Source organism: Hibiscus syriacus, unplaced genomic scaffold, assembly GCF_006381635.1.
Source record: "Hibiscus syriacus cultivar Baekdansim isolate YM2019G1 unplaced genomic scaffold, ASM638163v2 tig00110505_pilon, whole genome shotgun sequence".
NCBI lineage: Eukaryota > Viridiplantae > Streptophyta > Magnoliopsida > Malvales > Malvaceae > Hibiscus > Hibiscus syriacus.
Window position 1 is genome coordinate 2322143 of NW_024062765.1, and position 24994 is coordinate 2347136.

General features: G+C 34.0%; 2 protein-coding genes and 1 long non-coding RNA gene across 4 annotated transcripts; 1 reads left to right on the forward strand and 2 right to left on the reverse strand.

Annotated features, from left to right (window-relative positions):
• Positions 1-411: 411 nt before the first annotated feature.
• Positions 412-10539, reverse strand: LOC120130064 (protein GIGANTEA-like). 2 transcript variants are annotated; one of them, XM_039147412.1, is made up of 14 exons: positions 10393-10539; positions 9359-9430; positions 9153-9207; positions 8878-9020; positions 8406-8683; positions 7219-7274; positions 5928-6168; positions 5303-5453; positions 4075-4284; positions 2385-3920; positions 2116-2184; positions 1621-1839; positions 1153-1245; positions 412-985 (listed from the first exon to the last, which is right to left on the reverse strand). In XM_039147412.1, exons 1-14 carry the CDS (start codon positions 10477-10479, stop codon positions 689-691), a joined length of 3507 nt encoding a protein of 1168 aa, XP_039003343.1. In that variant the 5' UTR covers positions 10480-10539; the 3' UTR covers positions 412-688. The 2 variants fall into 2 exon arrangements, with proteins under 2 accessions (XP_039003343.1, XP_039003344.1); XM_039147413.1 differs by lacking the exon at positions 2116-2184.
• Positions 10540-10662: 123 nt separating this feature from the next.
• On the forward strand, positions 10663-17050 carry LOC120130072. The gene is made up of 3 exons (XR_005516798.1): positions 10663-10791; positions 13477-13480; positions 17040-17050. It is a non-coding gene; the product is annotated as an uncharacterized LOC120130072 (long non-coding RNA).
• On the reverse strand, positions 16298-22151 carry LOC120130068 (S-adenosylmethionine carrier 1, chloroplastic/mitochondrial-like). The gene is made up of 12 exons (XM_039147414.1): positions 21976-22151; positions 21526-21633; positions 20221-20303; positions 19566-19642; positions 19168-19258; positions 18556-18609; positions 18389-18484; positions 18001-18090; positions 17193-17244; positions 16935-16996; positions 16767-16847; positions 16298-16547 (listed from the first exon to the last, which is right to left on the reverse strand). The coding sequence occupies exons 1-12, from the start codon at positions 22028-22030 to the stop codon at positions 16431-16433; spliced, it is 966 nt and encodes a 321-aa protein (XP_039003345.1). The 5' UTR covers positions 22031-22151; the 3' UTR covers positions 16298-16430.
• Positions 22152-24994: the final 2843 nt, after the last annotated feature.

The following is a 24994-nucleotide window of genomic DNA, read 5'->3' on the forward strand; positions in this document are numbered from 1 at the left end:
CTGAAAAATACTTTTAAAAATTAAGATAAAAATCTTTTTAGGTATTTAGGTACAATGTCATATTCAATATTTTTTTTATAATTAAGCACTTTATTTTTTTAAATGGTGTAATAATTTTAAAATTATACATTATGTATTCTTACTTATAATTTAGGGTTTTTTAATTGATAAAATCACAAATAAATACTCGAAATTTATTTCAATCTTTATCCATTTGCAAACAAGATCGCGTTAAATTAAAAAAAATAAAACACAACTAAATATTCGAATTACCTACCTACAACAAAACTGAGACAGTTGATCAATTAAATAAAGCAGGCAGAAAAAGAAAACTAAATATTTTATCAACTGATATGCTAAACGAAACTGAATCATACAGCCACTTCCATCATTGTAATGGAATAACCGTGCAAGTTAAACTGAAATTATATTTCATAATCCGACAAACAAATCGAAACCTGGGTCTAAATATCATACAAAGCTAAAGCTTAACGCAAAGTAAGATTAGACAAATGAAATGAAACTTCAGTGTGGCATCCTATCATATAGCACTACCCTGCTCGAACAGTTTCATGGCATCCTTCAGTGTGGCTCAAGCAATTTGAAGAGGGTCTAATTCTTCTTTGTAGTCTCAGTTTTTTAGAAAGAAAAGGGTATTTTATACTGATAATCCGTAAGTTAATCGATGTTATATAGATATATTACAGCCTAATTCTTTGGCGGCGGTGTCGAGAGATTGTATAGGCATTCCTCTTGCAAGCTGACCATAAGCTTCCCAAGTTAAGCACTTTTCGATATCAGTTTGCCAGTCAATGGCACCTATATTGAAGTATTGATAAGAAGTGCCATGCAAGCCATTTAGTTCCACCTTAGACTTAGAATCGATCGAACCTATGTGCAAAATATTGCGAAGGACTGATGTGCTGAGAGCTCGAACATGTGCACTTGTATGAGAAAGGCATCGAGTTGTAGCTGGTAGACGACACTGCATGGATACAGAGATTAAGGGCTTAAATCAGCTTACGAAAGGAGACCATTGTTTCCGTGTTAATGGACATTGGTATTTATAAATAACAAGTTCAAAGCATGTTTTAGACTTTAAGCTTAAGAATATGACGAATTGACTAAGCCAATAAAGGGCATTTTGCTCACCTTTAACAGGTTTGAAAGTCCATCTGCCACTGCCAGTCCAGATTCTCCCCACTCGAGTACTGGCTGGACTGCTCTAGCTGTTGCTTCCAGCAGCTGGATAAAAAAGATTGAAGACATTAACCAAGCTTTGAAACAAATTCAAATGCATTTGACTTGACTTATTTGCAAGATAAGACCCGTTAACACTCCAATATGTGTAGCTTTACAAGGGTCTTTACACAGAAGACCTTCGAAGGGGTAATAGGGAAGAAGAATATAATATACCCGAGTTCTAATACCATGTTAAGCGTCCAATCCAAAATCGATTGATGCAAGTGAAGAGGCTTAACTTGAATATAATTAGATTATACGAAACCCAAAAATTAACAAATGCGGGACAATAGCCATCGACTTCACACAAATGTTCAATAGAAAGATGCAGTGATTGGCAAATGACCATCTATAAGCAACAATAATCAGATAGAGTACCTCCAGTTGCGGTAAAGTACAAGCTTCCCCATCAACAAGCATCCCATCTGTAGCACGAAGAAGTAGATCAGAAGCACTTGCTACAATTACCAATGATTCTGGGCTATCATGGTTTCTCATCAGTTCCACGATCAACTTTACAATCCGCTGGTTGATTCTCCACATCTTCTGACCTTGATCATCATCTTTGGCAATCCAAGGTTGTAATTCCCTATCCGCCTGACAAGAACACAAGGCCATGAAAGTGACCAAACAGAGTAAATAAAGTTTAAAAAAACACAAAAGCTAAACAAGGAATTTTATGGCTGCTGGCTTGGACACGCAAGCTAAACCAAATGTTTTATCACAAATATTACCTTGATTACAAATTGATATCATCTTTTACAAAAGGCATTGTGTTCAAATCAGCAGACATAAAGAAAAGCACTAGAACCTGTTATTTTAAATATATATATATATATAGACTAAAATTCACAAGATGAACAAAGTTTGGACCTGAAGTACAACTGCTGTAGTTGCTTTTGTCGGTGAAGCTGATACAACATTGCACAATGCATCAACCACCTAATTCCATCCAAGTAGGCAAGTCAGACAAATATATTTCAATGAAAGAATTTACAGATGAAACATAGGACAATTACATGCATAACAGAACATTACTAATCCACACAAGTATCACAAACCATATCTTCTATTTAGAAATAATAAAAAATTCTAAGGAATCAGTTAAGGTGAATCTTTTTATATAAACAAGTGAAGAATACCTGTCTCCATCCTTGCTGGGCAGATGTGCTTTCAGCACTGAGCTGTGTTTCAGGGGCTGCTATCATCTTGTGCCACAGTAGTGAAACAACAGAGAAACATAACTCTTGTTTCTCCACAAGCACTGATCTCAGAAGAATTTGTGCACTGCAATTGAATCCTATGTGCCTGTCCCTTGTGAGAAAATTGGCCAAATCTGAGGCATCTATCGGGAAACTTGTGATACCTTTGCCCAAGGAATTTCCTGAGCCTTCATTTGATGCTAACAGCCTCTCACATCTGAGATTATTGTTTGAATGAGTTGAATCTTCAAATTCTGAAGTAGATGACTGTCCAGGATCAAAGCAAGTGGCACGCGAACACTTGTTTTGTTTTCTGTCATCTAAACAAGGGGAAGATTTCCTAACAGGTGCATATATCAGTTGTGCTTCTAATGGTTCAGCCTTGTTAACAATGGATGCGACAGCCTTGCTGTGAATATCAATGAGATTATATAATGATGATGCCCTGGAGTAGATTTCATTATCCCACTTGCATCGCATTAGGACAGAGAGTGCATACATGCAAGCCTTTGACCGTCTAAATAGTTCAGAAACATGAGCAGCAACCATAGCTGCAGCAACTATTTCATTTGAACTATAACCCCACGAGGTGCCAACAGAAGATGGCTTTAGCGAAAAAAGTGCCTCTAAAATTGCCAAGATTCTGTGAGTATGATGGATAGCTGAGTCAATACCATGTCCATACTCGATAGAAGATCCATTTACATTTACAGGGTTGACCGTAGCTTGAACATCTATAGAAGTTGATTGATTATTTCCTCTTGTAACCAAAGGGAACAACTGAAGCTCGCAGGCAAGAGCACAAACAGCAGCCAGCACATAAGAATCAAACGCAGCTACAGGGCCTTGTTTTTTTGCTTTTCTGGATTTTATGTTCTTCAGCTTTTCAGATTGTGCCTGTGATTCCTCAATGCCCTCATCAGGAGGAAAACTTTCTTCACCTCTTGGTCTCTTACTCCCCTTGAACTGAGCTTCATGGCTAACGCACACAGTCAAGACAACAAAAAGTAGGCGTGAAGCAAGCTCTATAGAAGCACATGATTCCAAAAAGAGGGAATGCACCATTGTACGAAGCTCCGCCACAGCAAGATTCTTTGAGGCAGACCCTATGCTGTATCTTGTTTTTCTGGTTTGCTCCCTGGAGGGTTCAGGTGGAAAAGTTCTCTGTAGAATTGCTTCAACAGTCGCCACAAATATCTTCATGAGACATGCTTCAGAAGGACTTCCACGTGGAAGGTATTCCAGGACCTTCAGAAGTGGTATGTATAGGTTCCACGATAATACAGGAGGTTGCAACGGGGTTGAAACAATAATTTCTGGAAGATCAACAGCCGAAGAGCTCAAGGGAATCAGGCCATAAGCAGCTTCCCATATGGTACATATTCTCCATTCCACCTCCGGTCCATGAGCACAAAGCATTGACGCGATCCCTTGGGCAGTAGCTTCAATAGTTGCTTCAGCCGCAGGAACCTCAATCTGATGAACAATGTTGAGATTTTTTTTCAGTATTTGTGAACAGGCATCATTGTATGTATAAATTCATGCATATTAACTACTTATATGCAAAGAGAAACAAAAAAGTTAAAGAATAGAAGATCACATGCAAAATTTTGAAGTTGACCAGCAATACCTGCTTTCTATAGCACGATATATAACAACCAGAAGGTTCATGTTGAACTTCTACTCCCTCAACTTGTCTTATTGGAGGAAAAAGCAATGCAGGCTGTGAAAGTATGCGAAAAAGTAAAGCTGCGGCAGTATCAGCAGCAATACCCGCTCTCATAGACATTGCAGTCCCAATTGCCCGCAAAAAATGCAAATGCATCCAATTTCGAGGAAGCTACAGCAACATCCATAAAAGCAATTTGCTAAGACAAATGGAATGATGATAATAGAAAGCGTTATTGCATCATTTTTGAAAAATATAATTATATGTTTTTTTTCTGAATGAACATTTGGTACCAGATCAGAATGCTTCCTCATAAACAACTTTATATTACGGCATATGCTCCACACTTTACTGACATTCACACAAGATTGCACTCCACCACATTGACCGATAGCACACCAAAAATACCATCAGATTAAAGTGTCTATGCCATAGGTGTTTAAGAACAATGGGCTTCACAACTGTCAACAGGAGCTAACACATATTGGGTACGTTAAAGAGTTTCTTGTAAGACAGATACTCATGGTAGTGTCTAAATCCACATCAAACAGCTTTTAAGTTGGATCCAAGCAACAGCCATATTTGACATCTTAAATTTAACTTCAATATATAATTATATGAATGAAGCCACCTCTAATGAGAACACTTTCATGAAGAATTGATGCACACAACGTAGCTCGCATGCATCTAGAAATACCTATTCAACCCATTTTCACAAGTGTTTTCATTAGAGACGAAAACCCATTTTCACGACTGAAATGTCAAGAATAAATATGGAGAAACTCTGATCTGCAAATATAAATTTTCCTTTCATATTTTAATGGCTGGGCTAACAGGGGGTCTCAATGGAAACCCCCAAAAACATTTAGAAAGACGATATTTAATTCTGAGTCCTTGATACAACCGCCAATTTTTGTTATTAAGGACCATATCCTTCTTATTCATATTAATCTCATAAGGATTAGCCAGCACCTTCACGTAATTCTGTTTAGCATGTGGTTGAAAAATCTATGTTGACAAACTTTGCACTGTCACTAATAAGCTAAATTCAGAACTTCCTTTAGTATCTCACAATTACGGATTGAAAAAATTCAAGATAATGAAGGTGAGGTCCACATGAAATTCAAGTTTGATGCCGGAAAGTGTCAATTTGTATTCAAATACAAGCAGTGAAAAGCATTTAACTCACCTTTATACCAGTTGCATAATCTTCAGCAGCCCGAAGGAGTTCCACAAGCTGCACGGCAGCATCAAGTGCATCTGGAGCCCACGATGGTGGTGCTTCTAAAAGTCCAAGAAGAAGTCTTTGGGTGGCACTTGGAGTTGCAATAGCATAATACCTGAGCAGGAGAAATGAAAAAATTGGAAAGAAAAAAAAAACATCAGACTTTTTCCATTGCATTTTGAAACATCCCAACAAATTCCTAACAAATTACTTTCAAACATATCATATTTTTCTACATCCATAATAGATATACTTTGTGGTACATATTTGCTTTAAGAATATCAGGACTTTGTATTACAGAAAATTCCTAAAATTTAAATGTTAAGAAGTCAAAAAGGATTTTTAAGAAACCATGTTGAAGGCAATTTGGGTCGAAGACATATACAACAGCATGCTAACACTGCAGTTTCCATGTAACCCACTCCTCCCCTCCTCAGAAGAACACAAAGAAACTATTACTCAAAAATCCACATTTCTGATATAAATTTGGAAGTGCTTTGCTTGGTTCACAGGGTACAAGGAAAAATGTGTAGTATAGAACGAAAACCTTTGAGCAATGTTGTTCAAGAGAAAAGGTTGAACAATTTACCGATGAAACAAACGTGCATATGGTTCAAGAGCTGGTAGCCCAGCAACTAGATGCTCATCCAAAGCTGTTGTTGGGGGAGGAAGTAGAAGAGCAGGGACCGCAGCAGCCGTTAAACTAGCAGTCTCATAGCGTGCAACCTCTTCATCACATACACTTAAAATGACACCAGCACCATTTGCAACAGCCCATCTTGGAGTTGATGGCATGAGCTGCGGATGCTTTCCAGATCCACGAGAAGAAGCTGTGGAAAATGGTGGTCAATTGATGAGTCCTCAGGTCTAAAATATCTTATTATTTGTGGTTAGGAAAAAAATCACTTATGGCCATTTCTATTTTCTTATCTTGATATACATACACAGGCGCATTCACTAATTACGGGCCTATTTCAGTATTTCCCTCATCAAATTATTAAATGGGAAACATCAAAACAAGACAGTAACTAGTAAGGCCACTATGACATTCCCATGATAATTTTACCACACAATGAACGCTTACTTATGCCTTAAGCCTCAAGGTGACAAAATAAGGCAGGAAATATACACGGTTCGCAAATAAAAATTAGCATAAACAAGATCCTACTAAGCAATAAGCACATCAAAATAAGCTTTCCTTGCACAAGTTTTTCTATTGGAATAAGAATATTTATTTCGAGTCAGTTTACAACAGAATGTTGCCCAGGCTTGGCATCAATGTATTTACTGCCAACAAAGAGAGAACAAAATTTTTCAACTTATCAACCGGTCACATGCAAATCAATCCTAATGAAAAAAGTGAATATAATCCCTTACTGCCTTGAAAGAATTTTCTAAACCACATCTTCTCTAGAAAACGGATTTCTTTCGATGAGCCCCTCCACAAATATAGTACATAAAATCAGTTGCAGTAAAGTAATATTAGATCGATTAAGAAGTGAGAGATATATCCTATCACTTGTACCCAAATTTTGATTGGCCATAGCTATTAAACATCCATATTCTTGTTCTTATTGATGATTTTCGCAACATATATATGTAATATGTATGATATGCAGAGAAGTGTGTATTACTTTTATGTTTTGCCTTAATCTGGTATTTCTCTCTGTTCTAATTATTCAATCTGTTAGAACTTTTTCAACTTAATAATTGAAGGCTCGACTTATTTACTGATACCTTCATCTATTGCTCATATATTTGTTTAGTCTATTATGATAAAATCTAGAAGATTTTAATATTTTAAAAACAAACTTGCATCTTACAGGTCACATCAGCGTTATAATCATGTCATATACTCGAGCACAAAATATCAAACTAACCAGTAGTAGGTGGCTTGAGGTCCCCAGCTGCATATTTTCCCATAACACCACTGCACCTGTTAACATTTAATCCCAGTCAGCTTCAGAAATAGGCACATAGAGTTCTAGGCGGTGAGGTCTACTCACAGGATGAATCACACAAGGGAACTTAAAGTCGATGACAGTTATATGATAAATTCAACTACTATGTAATTACTTAGGATTGACCTTAAAACTCATAAGCATATCTTCTGTAGATGAGCAAATAAAAGTCCTCAGCCCACTATTCAAGTCTAGGCAAAAAGCTTAGAGGAGAAAGTAGAAGACCTACAACCAGTCCTAAGAGAAATGCTCACATTTGGAACCAATCATAATGCTTGTGAAATGCAATGCATGCTATAGAATGTGAACAACCAGTAGCATCGACAAAAGGGAAAGATAGCCAAGGTAGACAATGGGAAATGTATCCAAGATGCTTATCTGTATATATGTATCTACCAGTAAACAAAAATTTAAATCAACAAGTCACCCAACATCCGTATTTTAAAATATAATAAACAAGTGGTTTGATTATATCCTGGTTGAAAAAATTATGAAAAGTGAAATTAGCAGCTCCTATCCACAAAAAAATGATACTTCTTTCTCAACAAATCCTTAGGATAATTCCAATGATTAACCTGTTTCAAGCATTTGTGACAGTGGAGTTGTTGTAATAATTGCAGACCAAGGATATACCAACAATTCTCATAAGAAATATTTTCAACTTTCAACATGCCTTTTTCAATTTTTTGGAGCATAAATCATCACAACAGAAATTTACCAGAATGAACTGCCAACTTATTGGCTATGTTTCATGGACTCTGGTACAGGTATCTCATATCAGTACGTATCTAACTGTCACACTTGCTATTTTCTGAAACTTTTGGATTCGCAGAGTTCGATAAAAAGTGTCCGAAAAAAGATACCGCCATGCAAATAGTCTTAAAAATTTTATAACATAATTTAGTTAAATATAATTTCTTTTATATTTTATCCTAAAAAAAAAGCAAATTTTCATACACTTTTCCTTACTTTTAATAACCTAAGAGGCTCAAACACACCCATCACTTGCACTATAAAATTAATAAAGAGTTCAAAAATATTTTCAAAAATCGAGAAGGCACTAACCAAAGGAAAAGACAATATAAAACTATAGTAAAGGCACTCACCAACGGAAGTAATCACTTCTGATACCCAAAGGTGCTGCAAGCAATATATCAGTAATCCAAGGAGACAAAGGTCTTAAAGGCTTCCTCTCCTGTTGCATCAAAGGTATATGAAAGGAAGGTTCCCCATCTATGGGTTCACTTGTCGTGGCTTGGCTGCTGCTATGGCTCCTATCTAGTTCACTATTTTGTGGTTCCATTTTATATATCGGGCGGTTGTAATGAGTCAGAATTCGCAAGATCTCTCCACATGCTAGAGCCCACTGTTCAGAATACTCATTCTGTGAAAAAAGACAAATGCAATAGATATGTTCTCGGTCAGCCTCAATGATTCCTTATTTGGTGGGGAGAAAAAAAAGTAGATAAAAAGAGCATTGCAAACCTAATATCTAAAAGGAAAAACAGGAGGAAAAAATAAAAAGCAGTTTGTGAAGCAAATATCTTCTTTGTTCAATGAAAAACTTAAGTATAATACCTCACTACTTGGGCAGACTAAGGAGATGAATGACGCAAAAGGAGAGGTACTTTTATCATACACCAGCGTACCATCAATGATGCCTGAAATTATTGGAAGAACAACCGCATGCCCATGTTCTGGATGATGAAGGACAAAAGTTGCTGCAAACCAATCGTTTTAAAGTATTGATCATTCTCAATCACATACCATAAGTAATATCTTTTCAGTATATTAATTTAAAGGTTTAATCATTATGGATTGAACAATAGCGCAGAAGAAGAAAGAGCCAGTACCAAGAACGTCATCAAAAAGGCGTTGCTCCTTCGATGGATAGCGGCTGCGAATAAGCTATTACAAGAACAACAAAATTCTGTTAGATATATAAATCCTTAACCATCAAACACTTTCCTCCGTTGAAAAATTGATACTAAACAAATTAGTTAAGCATATTTTCCTTCACAGTCTGCAAGGGTGAAATGGTTGTACAAAACAAACATACCTCAGCAATATCCTCAGGGAACTGTTCTGATGTAAATTGCCCGAAATACTCAACATAAGCAGTAATTTGAATCTAAGCAAGGGGGAACATAATAAAGCATATGAACTTATATTAGCAAGAGATAAACATGTAAATTGAAAGGAATAGAAAGACATGGATTGATCAACACAATTTAAAAACACATTCATGCTTGCTTTTCAAGTGATATGATTCAACCAAAATGACGTTTTATGTACATGAACTTTGTAATGATCCCTCAAGCACATTTCAAAAAAAACTTTATATAGCAAAAATATTCATAGATCGTCAACCTCTTCCAACTGTAAAGCCAATTCTATCATACTCTTTAAATACCACTAGCACAATCCTTCAATTCTATTTCAAGTTATATTCCTTGTTCGATAGATCACTATCTCCAAAATGAACTTTTTATCCTAGTTAAGAGGTCTACAAGAATCTTGATATGATAACATGATGTATGGCTTTTAGACATGTCCAACCAGAATAAACTTGTGAAGCCAATAACCTGGACACCAAATGACCCAAACTCAAACCACATCTGAATGCAAATACAATGTCTTACACGTGATGGATTTGTAAAATGACACGAGTATCTGCCTCAACCATGCCAGGAATTTTAAGCAGCAAACTTTCCTATGAATTAAAGTAGTAATAGACAGAGCTTATCTGCTCATTTCAGAATTCGATTCATATTAGTTCTAAATTGTATGCAATTTCACTTAAATATATCTTTTAAAAATCTAATAAGAATAAACGAGATTGCAAACTGGCTTTCTTCCTTGCAGTCATAGGAACTAATTTTCCTCTCTTTGCTTCAAATTGTACCATATCAGAACGCATGTTCCACTCAATATCTACTACGGCTAACATCCAGTAACATATTCAACTTCTGCACCCTATTTCACTAATTAAGTTTTCAGGTAAACCAAGGAGGCGATTAAAATGATTTAAAGATGCAAAAAGTATCTAATAATCCAGAAAGGTTCGTGCACAGGATGAGGACGACGCCGTACCTTTCGTTCTTGAGGGTCTTGTGGTGGTGACCAGAACAGTGATGAAAACCGAAGACCATCAATCCACCTCTTAGATGGATTAGCCATTTAGACTAAACAAGACGTAACCTCCAAAGGTACTCTTTTGAATCAATCTCCAGAACCTATGCTTTCCACTCTGCAACTGCTACCAGTCAAGAATCAAGATTTCGTAATTCAACATCAAAACCCTGTGCAACCCTCAGATTCCCCAAATATATATGTCAATATAAGAAAATAGAAAACAATTTAACTTGTAGAAAATTTCAACAAGAGAAACTATTGCATCTCTCTCTAAGAAGGACTGGAATTTTACAACAGTATATTAGTCTCCTGAAAGTTTCAGCTTTTAACTATCTAAAGCCTTGTAATACAACTATAGTTTAACTCATATTCAGATTTTGCAACTATACAGAACAAAGTGAAAAACAATAAACAGATTTTTAAAATATATACATAATATTTTATTTTGAAAATATGAAAAAAATAAAATCAATTGAACATGGATTAATACGAAAGCTAAGAACATCGTCTATACGATACACCTACCTAAAGATTCAGATAAAAACAAGAACTTGATGGTTAGTACTTAAAAAAAAGAGAATAAAATCCTCAAACTTACAAATAATAGAAGAAAATAAGGTAAAAGCCAATTGTTATTTTAAGATAAAAATGAAAAGATTAATGAAAAACACACTAAATCAACAAAAAGGAAAACTAAGATAGATCCCAAGATCAATTCTAAAAATATTGTAAAAATGCATAAACAGAACGAAAATTTCCAATTTTGGAAAGTCCGTAAATACCTGAGTTTCTTTTTTTCCCGGAATTAATTTAGATTTAACGCTCTGTTTTAGACAAATATGACAGTAAATTGAAAGGAGAAAATATCTAATTTTTTGGAAAATTTGAAAGAGTGGTACAGCTTTTGGTGTGTGTGTGTGTTTGAGAGAGAGAGAGAGAGAGAGATTTAGATGAGATCTTTACAAGGGCGTTCACTTAAGAATGCTGATGACTTGGCATGATATTTTCCTCTTGTCTCGCAGACTCCTATGTCATGTCACCATCCAAGCATGAGACATCATCATACATACATACATGCATATATATACATATATAATAACAATAACGATTAAAAAGAGGTTTAATTAAATTAAAAGAGAAGGGACAAGGCAGGCCCCGAGGTTTTGTTAGCCTTTCCACGTGTTGAAGTCGGAAGATTAAAAAATATAAAATAAAAAGATAATGGCGGTGGATTGTTCGACTTTAAATTATTATAATATTTTGGTTGAAAGCTTTGATTTTTAAAATAGTTTGGTCGGAAGATATTTTGGGAGGGTTTGGTGAGGTGTCTTGTTGTGCTGTACGTCTGCCATTGGAGCCCTACTTGTTTGTTTTCCTCTCAATTATTTTTTCTCTCCCGATTATAAAATCATTTTAATTAATTCGTTCTAATATTTCTCAATTATTTTGTTTATTTCTCCTCGTACTTATTTGATTAGTATTTGATTAAAAAAACTAAATAAAATATTATATTTTGATGAAAAATTAATTAATATAAAATTATATAAACGTTTAATTCTAAATATAATATCCATAAAATTCCAATTATCATAATAGATATCCTCTCGTTAAGTTTTATCAAATTAATATATTAAATCTGATATTAACAATTTTATATTTCTCGATAAATCTGTAAATCTCAATTACAATTTTATATTTTTACTCCTAAAATCTTTCAAAATTTACTAGTAAGTTACTAAGTTAGAAACGCACTAGTTGACTTTCTTCCAATGCTAAAAGCACGGGGAGAAAATGATCACTCCACTCATTAAGTGGGAAGTGCACCCAGATTATTTTATAACATCATAGCATATAAATTATAATAATTCAATATAATTACTATATTTCATCAGCTGAAAGGTGCATGAGACCATTATAAAATTTTATGTCAATGTCAATATATAAAATTTTAGGAGATACGAATTTATAAAATTTTATATAGTTAAAATAAATTATCGATTAAATTTATATTAAAAAATATAAAATATATGATAATTTAAAATTTATATCAATCACCCTCCCTCATCATCCCTATAAAGTATCCAAACCATTAAATTTCAAAAAAAATATTTATTCTATAATACAATTTTATTTTAAATATAAAATAATTGGTCAACTTTATTTTATCTTTTACACACTTCCCTAATTTTTAAATTTTACTTTACTTTTAGTAGAGATAGGCTAAAATTGATTTGAATTTGTTCTTTGACTTTTATAAAATTATTTCATTACATACATTTCTTAATCATCTAAGTGATTCGTTTAGGATTAGGGACATATTTTTGTTCATAAATTCTATACGTAATATGTTTTGTGATGAAGAGAAAGGATTTAAGGGTTAAAAAAATACTATTTTAAATTTAAAAATAAAAACGATTTACTTAAATTTTTTAAGTCATAAGTGAAACTAATAAATTCATATTATTATAGTCAGTTTCAATCAATATGATATATTATATTCCTTTATTAGGGTTAAGGGTTCTAACCCTTATGTTTGTGAATGAAACAAATCGATTAATCAATCAATAAATCGGATATCAATTATTAATTTAAAAAAATAATTACAATGTAAGAAACATGCTGATAATAAAAATTAAATTATAATACGTTTGAACTGATAATATATGCATAATATTTATACAATGTAAATTTCGAGCCTAAAACCTCAAAGTACCCATGCATTAAACTGATTTATCATTAACCATGATCATTTTAACTTTTTCAAACATGTAGTTGACCTTTGACAAATCAACAATAATTTAAGGGTTGAATAAAACATGTAGGTCAAAAGCATTTTTTAATCTCTAAGTAACGTTGAACATCTTCTAAAAGTAGTTCGAAATTTTTTATCAGAATTATTTTTTTTTAAAAATGCTTTTAAGCTTAAACCCAGAAGCTAAAATTTATAGCTTTTGCATTTAGAAAAGTAGTTTTTGGGGTCAAATTGCAATTTTAACATTCCTTTATCATATCATATGATGTGTTTATTTTTATAGTTTATAGACTTGTAACTTTTTATCAATACATAATTATAATAAATTATTTATGAATTTAAAATTTTATGTTTTTTCAAGTAAAAATTTCTTATAAAAAATTAAATTTTATATATTTTCATAGAATAACGTACAATTATTAAATTTTGTTTATTAATTAACGAGAAGATTTGTATATATTATCAAATTTAAGTTGATATATTTTATATATTATAATATTAAATAATTTAAAAAGTATTTAAAAGATATTTTTAATTTATAACATCATATCTAAAATAATCATTTACGTTTTCAAAAACTTTTAAACTCCATCAAATAATCCAAACGTACCTCTCAAAAAAGTACTTTTTAACCACACCTTTCAAAAGCATACTAAGCTGCTAAGAACAAGCCGAACCAAAACACGACTTAAAGAGCCTAAAACACTCTCTTACACCGTACTTGTCATGGAACATCATGACATTAGAGTATCGACATGCAATCGATGAGGAACTGTTAGAATCATAAAAACAAGAGGCAAACGGGAAAAAAGAGGAAAAAGTTAACAGCATAAAACCTCTACGAATAATCTTGTGTTACAATAATTTATAAATACTAAATTTTAAACCCTAAATCATAAAACATATACGAATAATCATGTGTTACAATCATTTATAAATTAATAAATTGTTAGATGGATCAATAATATAAATTTTCATCTAAGCAATAATTCTTAAACCAACTAGTTAATATGATAGGTACCACTTTTGGACTTTATTCCTCCTTTTGCTAATGAATTTAAAGCATTGCCCAATTGAATGCCCACTTGACACTGATCCATTGCATTCGCTTTATACGGTAATTTCACATTCATTATGATTTTATTTAAAAATATAAAATAATATATAAACTTTTATCAAATATGTAATGTTTTGTATAAATTTTATTTTAAATATTATATAATAAAGTTTTAATCTTATTTAACTTTTATTAAAATAATTATTTACATAACATCATTGTATAATTTATCCATGCACGTGTGTTGTTGTCGTTGTTTGGTTCGTGTTTGTGCAAATACGTGTATTTGACACATACTACATGTATTTTCTTTATATACATAATTCATATAATTTTTAATTTTTACCCTTTTTACATTTCTTTCATTTGGTTTAATCTTTAAAAACTTTAACTGATTTCATGTCACGTAAGTAAAAACGATAAAAAAACACATCTTATATGATACGCCTTTATCAAAAATATATCAATCTAAGAATTAATCTATAATGAGTATTAATTCAAAAAATGTTTTTTGATGATGATATTTCAATTAAAAAAAGCCTATTACAACTAATTTTTTATTTTATATTTGCATTATAATATTTCGTTTTCAAATATAAGTTCTTTGTTGTGGGAGTCGATCAACATGGAGGTAGAAAGATGCACTTTGTGCATTGCATCACTAGCTATAAAATGAAAAAGAAAACAATCAAGTTGAGTTGAGTAGAATAAAACCGAATTACCGAGTTGTATTCACTGATTTAGATAGATAAAAGATGAGGCAAAGGCCAAAGCAAATCAGATACTTCAGAATTCAGATTCCATCGAAGGTGGGGCCTCAAAATCAAACGCTCTCTAGTGTAGATACTGCCCGAAACCATCGGACCATTAGGAATAAGCCACGTGAATGTTTCGGTGGTGGAAAATTTAAGGGGCAGCTTCAACGGGCAGATCCGAAAATATCTGGCTGCCAGACGGACCAGCTCTAGATATTTTTGTGTTCCTCAATCAGATCAAACCAAACCCGAACCAGCCAATGAGGACAAAGCAATAGATCTATACACGTGGCAGAATAGCGTGCTCTTATTCCCACTCTGCCTTGCCCGCCTTCTTTTATCTTGTGGGTCCCAGCACATGTTATGATTGCCAAATGCCATTTTGTTTTATTCCCCCATTACCCATCCACGAATGCATACATGAATACATCGCATCCATGTGACAAGAGGAGCGGAGATTCGGTGAGAGCTTGTCTAGATACTTCGAAGCGCAGCTTTTTTTAATTGGCTTGTTTTTTTTTTCTTTCCTTCTATATATATATATATATTAAAGGTAAACAAACTACTATGTATTCATTTATTTATTTACATATGTATTGTATTTTATATTTATTTTTAATTTTTTTATTATCGGAGGTTTTCATAAAAGTTACTCTTAATCTGGTGTTAGAACAACCTATTATCTACCTCTCCTTATCCCATGACATACGAAAATAGATTTTACTGTTTTTGTATTAAAGGTAAACTACTGAAATCTAAATCCTAAAATGCTAAATTTTAAATCTCAAAACCTAAACACTAAACATGACACATATCGTTAAAATAAATAGATTTGTATAACAAATAAATTTTCTTATATAGAACCATAGGAGTATTTGCTATTACATATACCGAGATGGATATTTATTTATTTATTCTGTTATAAGATTTAAGGATTTTATTTTGGTATATTTGTATATCTCAAACTTTGTTTATATTTAATTATTTAAATTAAATTAGAAGAAACTAAAAAAGAAAAAAAAAACCAAATTTACGTCATAAGGGATCACCTATCAGGACGTGACACGCGTCCCTGAAAACCATCGACCAGACAACAGGAATGAGGGCTAAAGCATAGGTCACGTAAGCAATCATGGATGAGAACGAGAGGAGCAAAGCGCGTGAAAGGCAAGAAAACCCTAGTTTAAAAAGGTCAAGGTAGGATTCATCTTCTTTCTAAAAAGGTCAAGATAGAATTATATTACTCTAATCAAAATGACAATCAGAAGTGAAAAAGATAGGGTCACTGCATAGCACTTCAAAAAAAAATTAAGTGGAGCATTCTATAAAGTAAAAGATTAAAAATTTGGACAAATTTATCAACATACTATAGCAGTCACCTAGGCAACACAAAAATGATGCATATCCATCAGACGAAGTTATATCGCTAGAGTTAAAACGGCTTCTGATTTTCCGGGCGCTTTTTGGCCAGCATTTCCTTCGTTTTTTCAAGAACACCGAAGAAAATAGAACCACCAATCCCTATCCACAATACCCTTGGTCCCATACCCTGCACGAAACGAATGGCAGAACACAAGAAAGAAATAGAAGTGAATATGCTGCAGCTTTCATAATTCCGGTCGCCAAGACAATTATATTTTGACTCCAACATGATCTTTCAGTGTTTGTTAACGAAAAGATTGTTAGTTTTGTTAGGCGCAGCAGGGTGCAGGGACGAGAAAAGTAAAAGGAAAGATAAATGATTTAAAGGAATAAATAAATGTCAAACCTTAAAAAATGCATGCTTTCCTTCTTCTTGCATTATAGTCCTTACACAATCAAGAATCCCTTTATACTGCTTTGATGATCCCTGAAAGAATAAAAAAGAGAGGTGTAGATTTGAAGTAGAATGCAACTCGAATGCCTTTCACCAATCAAGAAGGAAAAGGTAATTGACCTGGACCATTAATCGAGTTTTTATAACATCAAGAGGGGTCGTCACAGCTCCAGTTATTGCACCTGAATACGGAATTATGATCAACATCATAATTCTAGCAATAAGAAAATAAGAATGTATGTTTTCTGGAATTATGATCAACATCTACTCCAAGCTGGCAGTAATAATATAGCCTACTACCAACTCTAAATGTAAGACAACTTAAAATATAAATATAATAAAATAGATATCTTCAACTGCTCTGCTAATACAATTTACCAGCAAAAGCACCAATTATGGCATTCTCAGGATCATTCAGGTCTCTTTGTGCCTGTAAAAGGTAAAGAGAATTTTTTTTCAAAATAGTTCACCACAAGTGAAAAACGACAAAGGATGCTTAATCGGGTAAACTAGTCAATGCTGATCAGAAACAAAATAATCAGAGTTGTAATGGCCGCAAGATCATAGGCGCTAGAATTGCCCAAATAAGGTGCAATATGTACAAGAGTTTGTGCGTATAAAATAAGCTCAGGATGTATAATATTTATGATAATGAACAAAACATGTAAATACTGAGAAGTAGAGAGTTTGATTTTGTCCCTTTTTTCACTATTGAAGTACAATTAATAATAAAAAATCATTGAAAAGAACTTCAATCAAACGAGGTTTTTCTAGCTGCGCCTATCGCTTAATATAAAAGGGAGCATAGGCACACTAGATGTGCACATGATACACGTGCCTTGTTTTAAATGATATGAGGTGCATTTGTTGTCTAAGGCACATTGCCTAAGCGCATCTAGATGCATGACTTGAACAACACCAAGAATGATAGAAATCAAAGAACATGAAGAGTAAAATGAAGTTGTTGAAGCTCTAAGAGTAAGAGTAATATTTCAGTGTCAGACTCAGAACAGCATTGGGGTTTCCCAGCTTCACCTTTAACCCTGCTTTGCAGAGAGATGGTGTCCTCAGTTACACAATAATGGAATTCCATTAAAACATGGATGCTCTTGCAAACTGTACTTACTTTGAGTGAGATTTAGAAGTATCCACTTTTTATAAGAATTTCTAAGAGAATAGTGCTCACCGCCAACTTATACCCTATCCGGAGTTGTTCATAGATGCAAAACTGGACTGCATCAAACGGCAAATCCCTCAATAAGAAGGATCCATATCCCTAAAATTTTAGAAAGCAAGGTCAGGACATACACACTAAGCTCAACCCACAGAATATTGTATGTACATCAGATTAACAACTAGATACCAGCAAGCAACCATCACATGCATAGAAGATACAAAAAACCTTAGAAACCAATAATTGCAATGCATCAAAACACAATATCAAACAACTCTTAGGAAACACTCTTCATAATAGATTTGCAACATCACAACCTTTGCATAGCTGAAACTTTAAGAATGACATTTCAAGTTGAATCTCAAGATCGATGCTTAATATGAGAAATAAGCTTCCATACCGCATATAGGCCTCTAAATCCCTCTTCGGCAACAATAAGACGTACAGCAGCAGGGGCAGAAGCAAATTGCCCAGTTTGCATCCTTTGCTTAACAACCTGGAAAACATCCAATGAGCTGGAGAGAGAGAGAGAGAACTGAATGGTGAGAAATAAGTGAAACTAATTACCTCTGTTGGAACTCGAACAAGAGAAGAAGCAGCACCTCCAAGAGCACCTGCAGTCTGAATAAATTCTCAACAATTTATGTACCAAAAAGGCACCATCAGTAGATCAAAATCTGATAACCCTCAATATTTAAATAGAAAGGGTCTAATATTGGGCAATGTGGGCTGGTTACATTCCATACCACCCATTAAGCAACTAGATGGAATATATTGGTACCGGGCAGACCAATTCATGAAGGTTAGTTAAAAAAAATTGCAAAGATGTTGGCAGCAGATGAGTTCAACATTGGACTAACAAAGTAGCTCATGAAGCCCAACCTCTGAATCTCTTTCTATTCTGATATTTCCAAATCCCCTTTTTGCATAAGAATAATGGACCCAATGCAGGTGTATACATTTCAAGTAAGGATATATATAACATGATAAGAAAAGTTAGCGGAGAAGATTTTGGAAAAGAAGAATAGTTCTATAGTACTTTTTTCTATAAAAACTAGAAAGAAGCTAAAAGAAATTACCTCAAAGGAACAAAAAAACAGTTTAAAATTGTGGAGTCAGTGAATCAAATTTTACTGGTACTCATCCACCAATTTGCTGTTTGTTAATAATAAAACTTACCAAATGAGCAAAAGCACTCAGGTTTTCAGGAAAGGTTTTTAACAATTTCTGCTTTGCAGGTTCATATACACCAAGAAATATAGCGGAAGCCCTGTGGATAAGAAAGTCTATCAGCCAAATGTCAGTCAACCAAAAATAAATTTGTGAGAACAGTTGAGAGCTAATAAGAGCTGCAAAATTGAGAGTGCAAAAGTGGCGAATCCATTAGGAGAAAAAAGATTTCTGGAATTGTAGAATCAAGGTTTGTTGAGTTGAAGTTACCTGACAAAGCATTTATTAGTTTCACAAGAAATGTAAACGGAACTACACTAGCAAAGTACATATGGTATGTGGAACATAAACAATCATTTTGTGCATGAAATAACAAGGATTATACAATTTGCAACAAAGATACTTACGGCAAAACGCCAGCAAGGTTTCCACCCAATCCAGAATAAAGACCCTTTAAAATAACTTTTCCTCCGCCACGGACTGCCTACCATAAGAACAGTGGATTACGGACACTTAATCACAGGTATTCAAAGAGGAAACAGGTGTTGTAAGTAAACGTTAAATAAGTAAGGCCAGATGTTAAAGAGAATACAGAAGGAAGGCTGACAAAAAACTAAGGAAAAACATCATGTAAGAACAGTCCTTAAATAAAAACCATTTTTGTCTTCTGCCCTTGATATTATTCTCTATCTAATCGATTCCAAAGAAAAAAATTAAAAATTTACAGTAAAGTAAAACCTAGAGTCATAGCAATAGACAGTCAAACAAAACAACTTTATGTAATAAAACAGTAAATATGGAAGACATGGTGCTTCACCATTCAAAATTATTAAGTAGAACATGTATTTAACAGCCAAGCATTAGCACTATAAGACATTTTGGATTGACTAAGATGTTAAAGAATGGCTAAGTTTCAAGAGTACCATCCCTATAACTTCATAATCAAGCGTTAAGATATAATTTTCCCCCTCAAAAGTTTATATAGTTTGAAAATATGAATGAGGATTTGTCTCACAACAAATGCAGGAAATGATTAAATAATGAACCATTAAGTCAACTTACCTGGAGTCGAGTTTTTATTGTATCAATTGGGTACAGAGCTGCTTCCACTACAACACCAGCAGTAGCTCCAGCTATGATACTTTCTGCAAAAATGCATAAAAAATCTTTAGAAAGATCTGCTTCCAACCATGCTAAAGTTCAAGAAAGATTTTTCTCTAAGAACAAATAAGGGTGTTTCCCACAACTGACCAAGAAGTTGGGGAAAATCCCGCAATGCAGGGACCAGATTCAATTCCATAGAAGGAATTCATGACACTAGCTCAAGATGTAGAACAAGCAATCGGCGATTTCTCAAAAACAGAAAACAAAATATTGACCAAATTTTCAAGAAAAATATTGCCAATGGGACAAATGAATGCCGTGCTTTTCCATTAAAACCAAAAATTGCATTGCAGATGATTTCTTTAACAATCTATATTTTCATGGAAACAGTTCGACCGCTTAGCAACGGCTAGCTATAAAGAAGCTGCATTATCATGAAAAATAAGCAAACTACAGTAACTTATTTGCAGAACTTCATTTAGACTTTCATTCTAAATAACTTAGAGCCAAAATGAGCAAATCATTCTAAATTACTAGCACGAAAAATAGCTTTTGTTTGATTAGACTATCATTTAGACTTCCCAAGAGCATTGTAAACAGCTAATAATTTTAGTTTCCATATACAGTAGTGTATTCAATCTAGTAATTCCATTCCCTTGTAGAAATGTAACCAGACAAAAACAAAGGATCGGAACTTTTAAATCAGTAGAGTTGCGACTACCAGGACAATATTTATGGATCTCAAAATCGCTTTCACTGGTTAGCATAGTCCTACGATTATCATCCATAGATGAAAAAAAACCATGCTTTTTATCTCCCACTTAAGAATATATCTGAATATTTCTATAGGACGAGAGAATTTACTAATCAAAATTCTATTTGCACTTAAATTTCAATCTCATAACTTTTTTTTGGTATTTCTGAACTAAATGCAAGTTGGTTTAATCAATTCAACATCTAATGTCAGTGGGAAGAAAGTTCTATAGCAAGCATTTTATATACAAAAAATTCCTTAGATTAATTGGCTTTAAAGTTTAGAAAGAAATTACATTCGTCCTCATTCATGTTTCAATTTTCGAACCACTTGAACAACTTTTCCTTACTTTCCTAATTATAAATTACAACACGTGTCTGAAAGAGCACCAATTACAGTTTGCTTTAAGACGAAGTTCTAACAGTAGCACACATTGATGAATCTCAAGCATTAAAAGAGACTGGGAACAACAACCAAAGAAAATATGAGTAATTATCGATCGGGATTACCATAAAAAACACGAACAATATCAAATGGATTCTCCTCTCTTGCGCGAACTGAATCCAACAACCTATTCTCTTCTTTCGGAAAATCACATTTCTTATATTTCAATCCATCTGCAAAACAATAACATTTGTTTCAAAACTAGCAAAACAACAAACAGCTTAAAAAGTCATAAAAACCAAATAGATTTTATGAAAAATTAACACATTTTAAGAAGAGAACAAGGTTCCCTGATCTGGGTTCTCTTAGAGGATTCAAATTTATCATTGATCAAATAGGAACTTACCCAGAATGAAAATTAAAACAAATAGTCAAAAGATAACAAAATTTCCTGATTTGAGTACTCTTAAAGTATCTGAACTTATCGTTGATAAATTAGAATCGAAATAGAAACGAAAAAACACAAATAACAAAACAATTCAGATTTAGAAGATAGTTAAAAAGAAAAGAGTAACCAGATGAGATTTTGTGAGAAGTTGACACGTTAGACGATAGAGATTGAGGATCCATTAGCTCAAATTGCTTTTATTTGACAACTTTTTCAGTGGCGGCGATAACAATGGATAGGTTTGCTTGTGTGTTTTGGACTGGGCAACCGGCAACGAGGGAGAAACGAAGCTACTGATCAGAGGGTTTTCCCTGGGGCTTATTACAAAATGAGTGAATTTATGGAATCGCCCTTGTTTTGTCTGGTTGTAGACACGTGTTTTATTCAGGATAATAATGAAAATTTCAAAATAAAAATTAATAAAATTCTGAAGTTACTGAATATTATAACCTCAATTAGAGACGGTAAAAAATACCGTAAACCAACGTGCCTCGAGCCGTTCGAAACTTCTAATTTTATACAGGTTATATTTTTTAAAATTAATTTTTTTATAAGATAAAAACTGTTTTTTAATATTAAAATATTTAAATTAAATTAGAAAAATGGTGCACGTTAAGTCTTCTCTCTCGGTTTATTAGCTGGGCTAATAGCGATTGAAGGCGATGTCATTTTTTATTCTTTCTTTGCATTTTTTCTGTTGATTTCTAGTGTGATTTTCTTGGGGATTTTTGCTAGGCTATGTCTGGTGAGGTAGTTGTTGATTGGAGGAAGTTGTTTGCGGAGGGGAATGAGCAGGAGCTTATTTTTTTTCCTCCGTCGGAGGTTGAAGGTTCTATTGTGGTGAAGCCACCACAATCTATGTTTGAGGAAGGGATTTCAGAGTGGAGATATGCGTTGGTTGGGCAATTCATTGGCTTGGCTCCGAATTTTGGATCTCTTCAGAAGATTATTGAGCTAATGTGGGGTAAGTCTTCTCCGGTTAAGGTCAGTTTAGCTGGTTCAAATTTGTTTGTTTTTTCATTTGTCAATTCAATTGCTCGGGACTGGGCATTAAAGAATTGTCCTTGGCATGTTCAGCATACACCAATTTTCATAAGGAAGTGGGAGCCAAATTTGAAGGAGTTACATTTTGATTTGGTTCGAATTCCAGTCTAGATTCAATTGTATAATGTTCATTTGGAGTTATTTCGAATAAATGACTTAGTTACATTGCAAGTGCCTTAGGTAGGCCTCTTCATATGGACTCGATCACAACTACACGAGAGCGACTTGAATATGCTCACATTTGCATTGAGGTTTTTGCAGGTTCTAAGATCCTGGATCATGTTGATATTCTTTTGTGTGATGGATCAGTGGTTCGAATTAAGGTTATTGTGCCTTGGATGCATGTTTTCTGTATTGATGTGGTTGATTTGGCCATATAGGGAAGTATTGTCCTCAGGGGAAAAAGGTTGAACAAGTCTGGAGGGTTAAGGGTGTTGTGAAGGAGGTCAATCTGGGTGCTCCTGCTAGTGGTTGTGAGGTTGTGCAAGATGTTCTAAGTAATGAATATGTTTCTACTATTGTAGTAGATGTTTCTGCTGTAGTGGTTTGCTCTGGTGGGGATGTGGGTTGTTCTGGTGGGGTGGCTGGTCATGATTTTGTTGAGGTGGTCACTTCGAATCCTGAGCAAGGAAGTAATCCTCCTCATAGGAGATGGAGAGAGACCTGCTAAATATGGTTGTAAAGTTGTTTTGGGTGGATCGACGAATAAGTTTGAGGTTTTTAATTCTGTCGATCCTTATAGTTTGGTGGTGATGCATACTGATAGTTCTGGTAGAAAGCATAGAGGCTCTTCTCTTGGAGTGGCAAAATTGGTCCAAGATATGAAATTGAAGAAGAATGAGCATGTTGATAAAGTTAAAAAGCTGGATGGTAGCCTGGGTATTGGGGGTGCATCTTCCTCTATTGTTTTGTCATGTTAGTTTGTTTTTGGAATGTTAGGGGATTTAATAGTTTGTTTTTGGAATGTTAAGGTATTTAATAATCATCTTAAATAGGCTAGGGTGCTATGTTGGGCTGTTAGTTGTCAAATAAATGTCTTGTGTCTTCTTGAAACAAGGGTTAAGGAGGGCAAATCAGGGGAGATTTTGAATAATAGGTTTAGTGATTGGGAATTTTGTTGCAATTATAGTCATGTTGTAAATGGTCATATTTGGGTCTTATGGCAGAAGGGTTTGAGCTTTTCTGCTTGTTTTGTGTATGACCAAAGTGTTTCTATCAAAGGCTTTTTTGGTGGAAAGGATGTTTGGATCATTGCGGTGTATGGTTCTAATAAGGGTTGTGCTCGTAGGAAGCTTTGGCATCAGTTGCGTTCTGTGGAAAGTGTGGTGGATATTTTGCCTTGGTTGATTGGGGGAGACTTCAATGTCAACTTGAATTCTGCTGAAAGTTCGGTCCCTGTTGGTGTTGGTGTAAATGCTGATATTCATGATTTTCAAAGTTGTGTGGAGGATCTATGTCTTTTTGATCATCTGTTTACTCATCCTCTTTTTACTTGGTTGAACAAGCAGCAAGTGTCTTATTTGGCTCATAAATTAGATCGTGTTCTTGTGAATTCGAATTGGATTGGAGCATTTCCTGATTCAGTTGTAGAGTTCCAAGCCCTAGGTGACTTAGATCATTGCCCTGCTTTAGTCTGGTTGCACAAAGAAGCTCTTGTGGCTAGACCTAAGCCGTTTAAATTCTTTAATTTCTGGATGTTGCATCTTGAGTTTATGTTTGTTGTTGAGGAGTCTTGGCAGGCCCCGACTATAGGTAATCCGACTTAAGTGTTATTTCAAAAGCTTAAAAGATTGAAGAGCTGTCTTAAGGAGCTTAATAGGGCTCAATTTAGTGATATTTTGGGTCAGGTTAAGTAAAAGAGAGGAGTTGGCTAATTTGGATTCAGATATTGCTGGTAGCAGTATTGATGTTGAGTTGCAAGTGCAATGTGACTTGAAAATTCTTGAAGATACAGAGTTGTTTTTCTATAAGCAAAAAAAGGTGAATTGGATTAGAGATGGTGATCAAAGACTCGTTTTTTTACTATATGGTGGCTAGTAAAAGGAAATATAACACTATTCGGGTTCTCTATGATAATTATGGTACTAGACTTGATTCTTTTG

What these genes read in the sequence shown, in the direction of transcription:
- LOC120130064 (XM_039147412.1), bottom strand. Translation starts at nt 10,479, where the DNA reads ATGGCTAATCCATCTAAGAGGTGGATTGATGGTCTTCGGTTTTCATCA. An exon ending in TATGCACGTTTGTTTCATCG is followed by an intron (nt 5,454 to 5,927) that starts GTAAATTGTTCA and finishes TCTCCTGCTCAG; the next exon opens with GTATTATGCTATTGCAACTC. An exon ending in ATTATGCAACTGGTATAAAG is followed by an intron (nt 4,285 to 5,302) that starts GTGAGTTAAATG and finishes ATGTTGCTGTAG; the next exon opens with CTTCCTCGAAATTGGATGCA.
- LOC120130068 (XM_039147414.1), bottom strand. Translation starts at nt 22,030, where the DNA reads ATGGATCCTCAATCTCTATCGTCTAACGTGTCAACTTCTCACAAAATC. An exon ending in TTGTTCGAGTTCCAACAGAG is followed by an intron (nt 18,485 to 18,555) that starts GTAATTAGTTTC and finishes GATGTTTTCCAG; the next exon opens with GTTGTTAAGCAAAGGATGCA. An exon ending in AAACTCGATTAATGGTCCAG is followed by an intron (nt 16,848 to 16,934) that starts GTCAATTACCTT and finishes TTATTCTTTCAG; the next exon opens with GGATCATCAAAGCAGTATAA.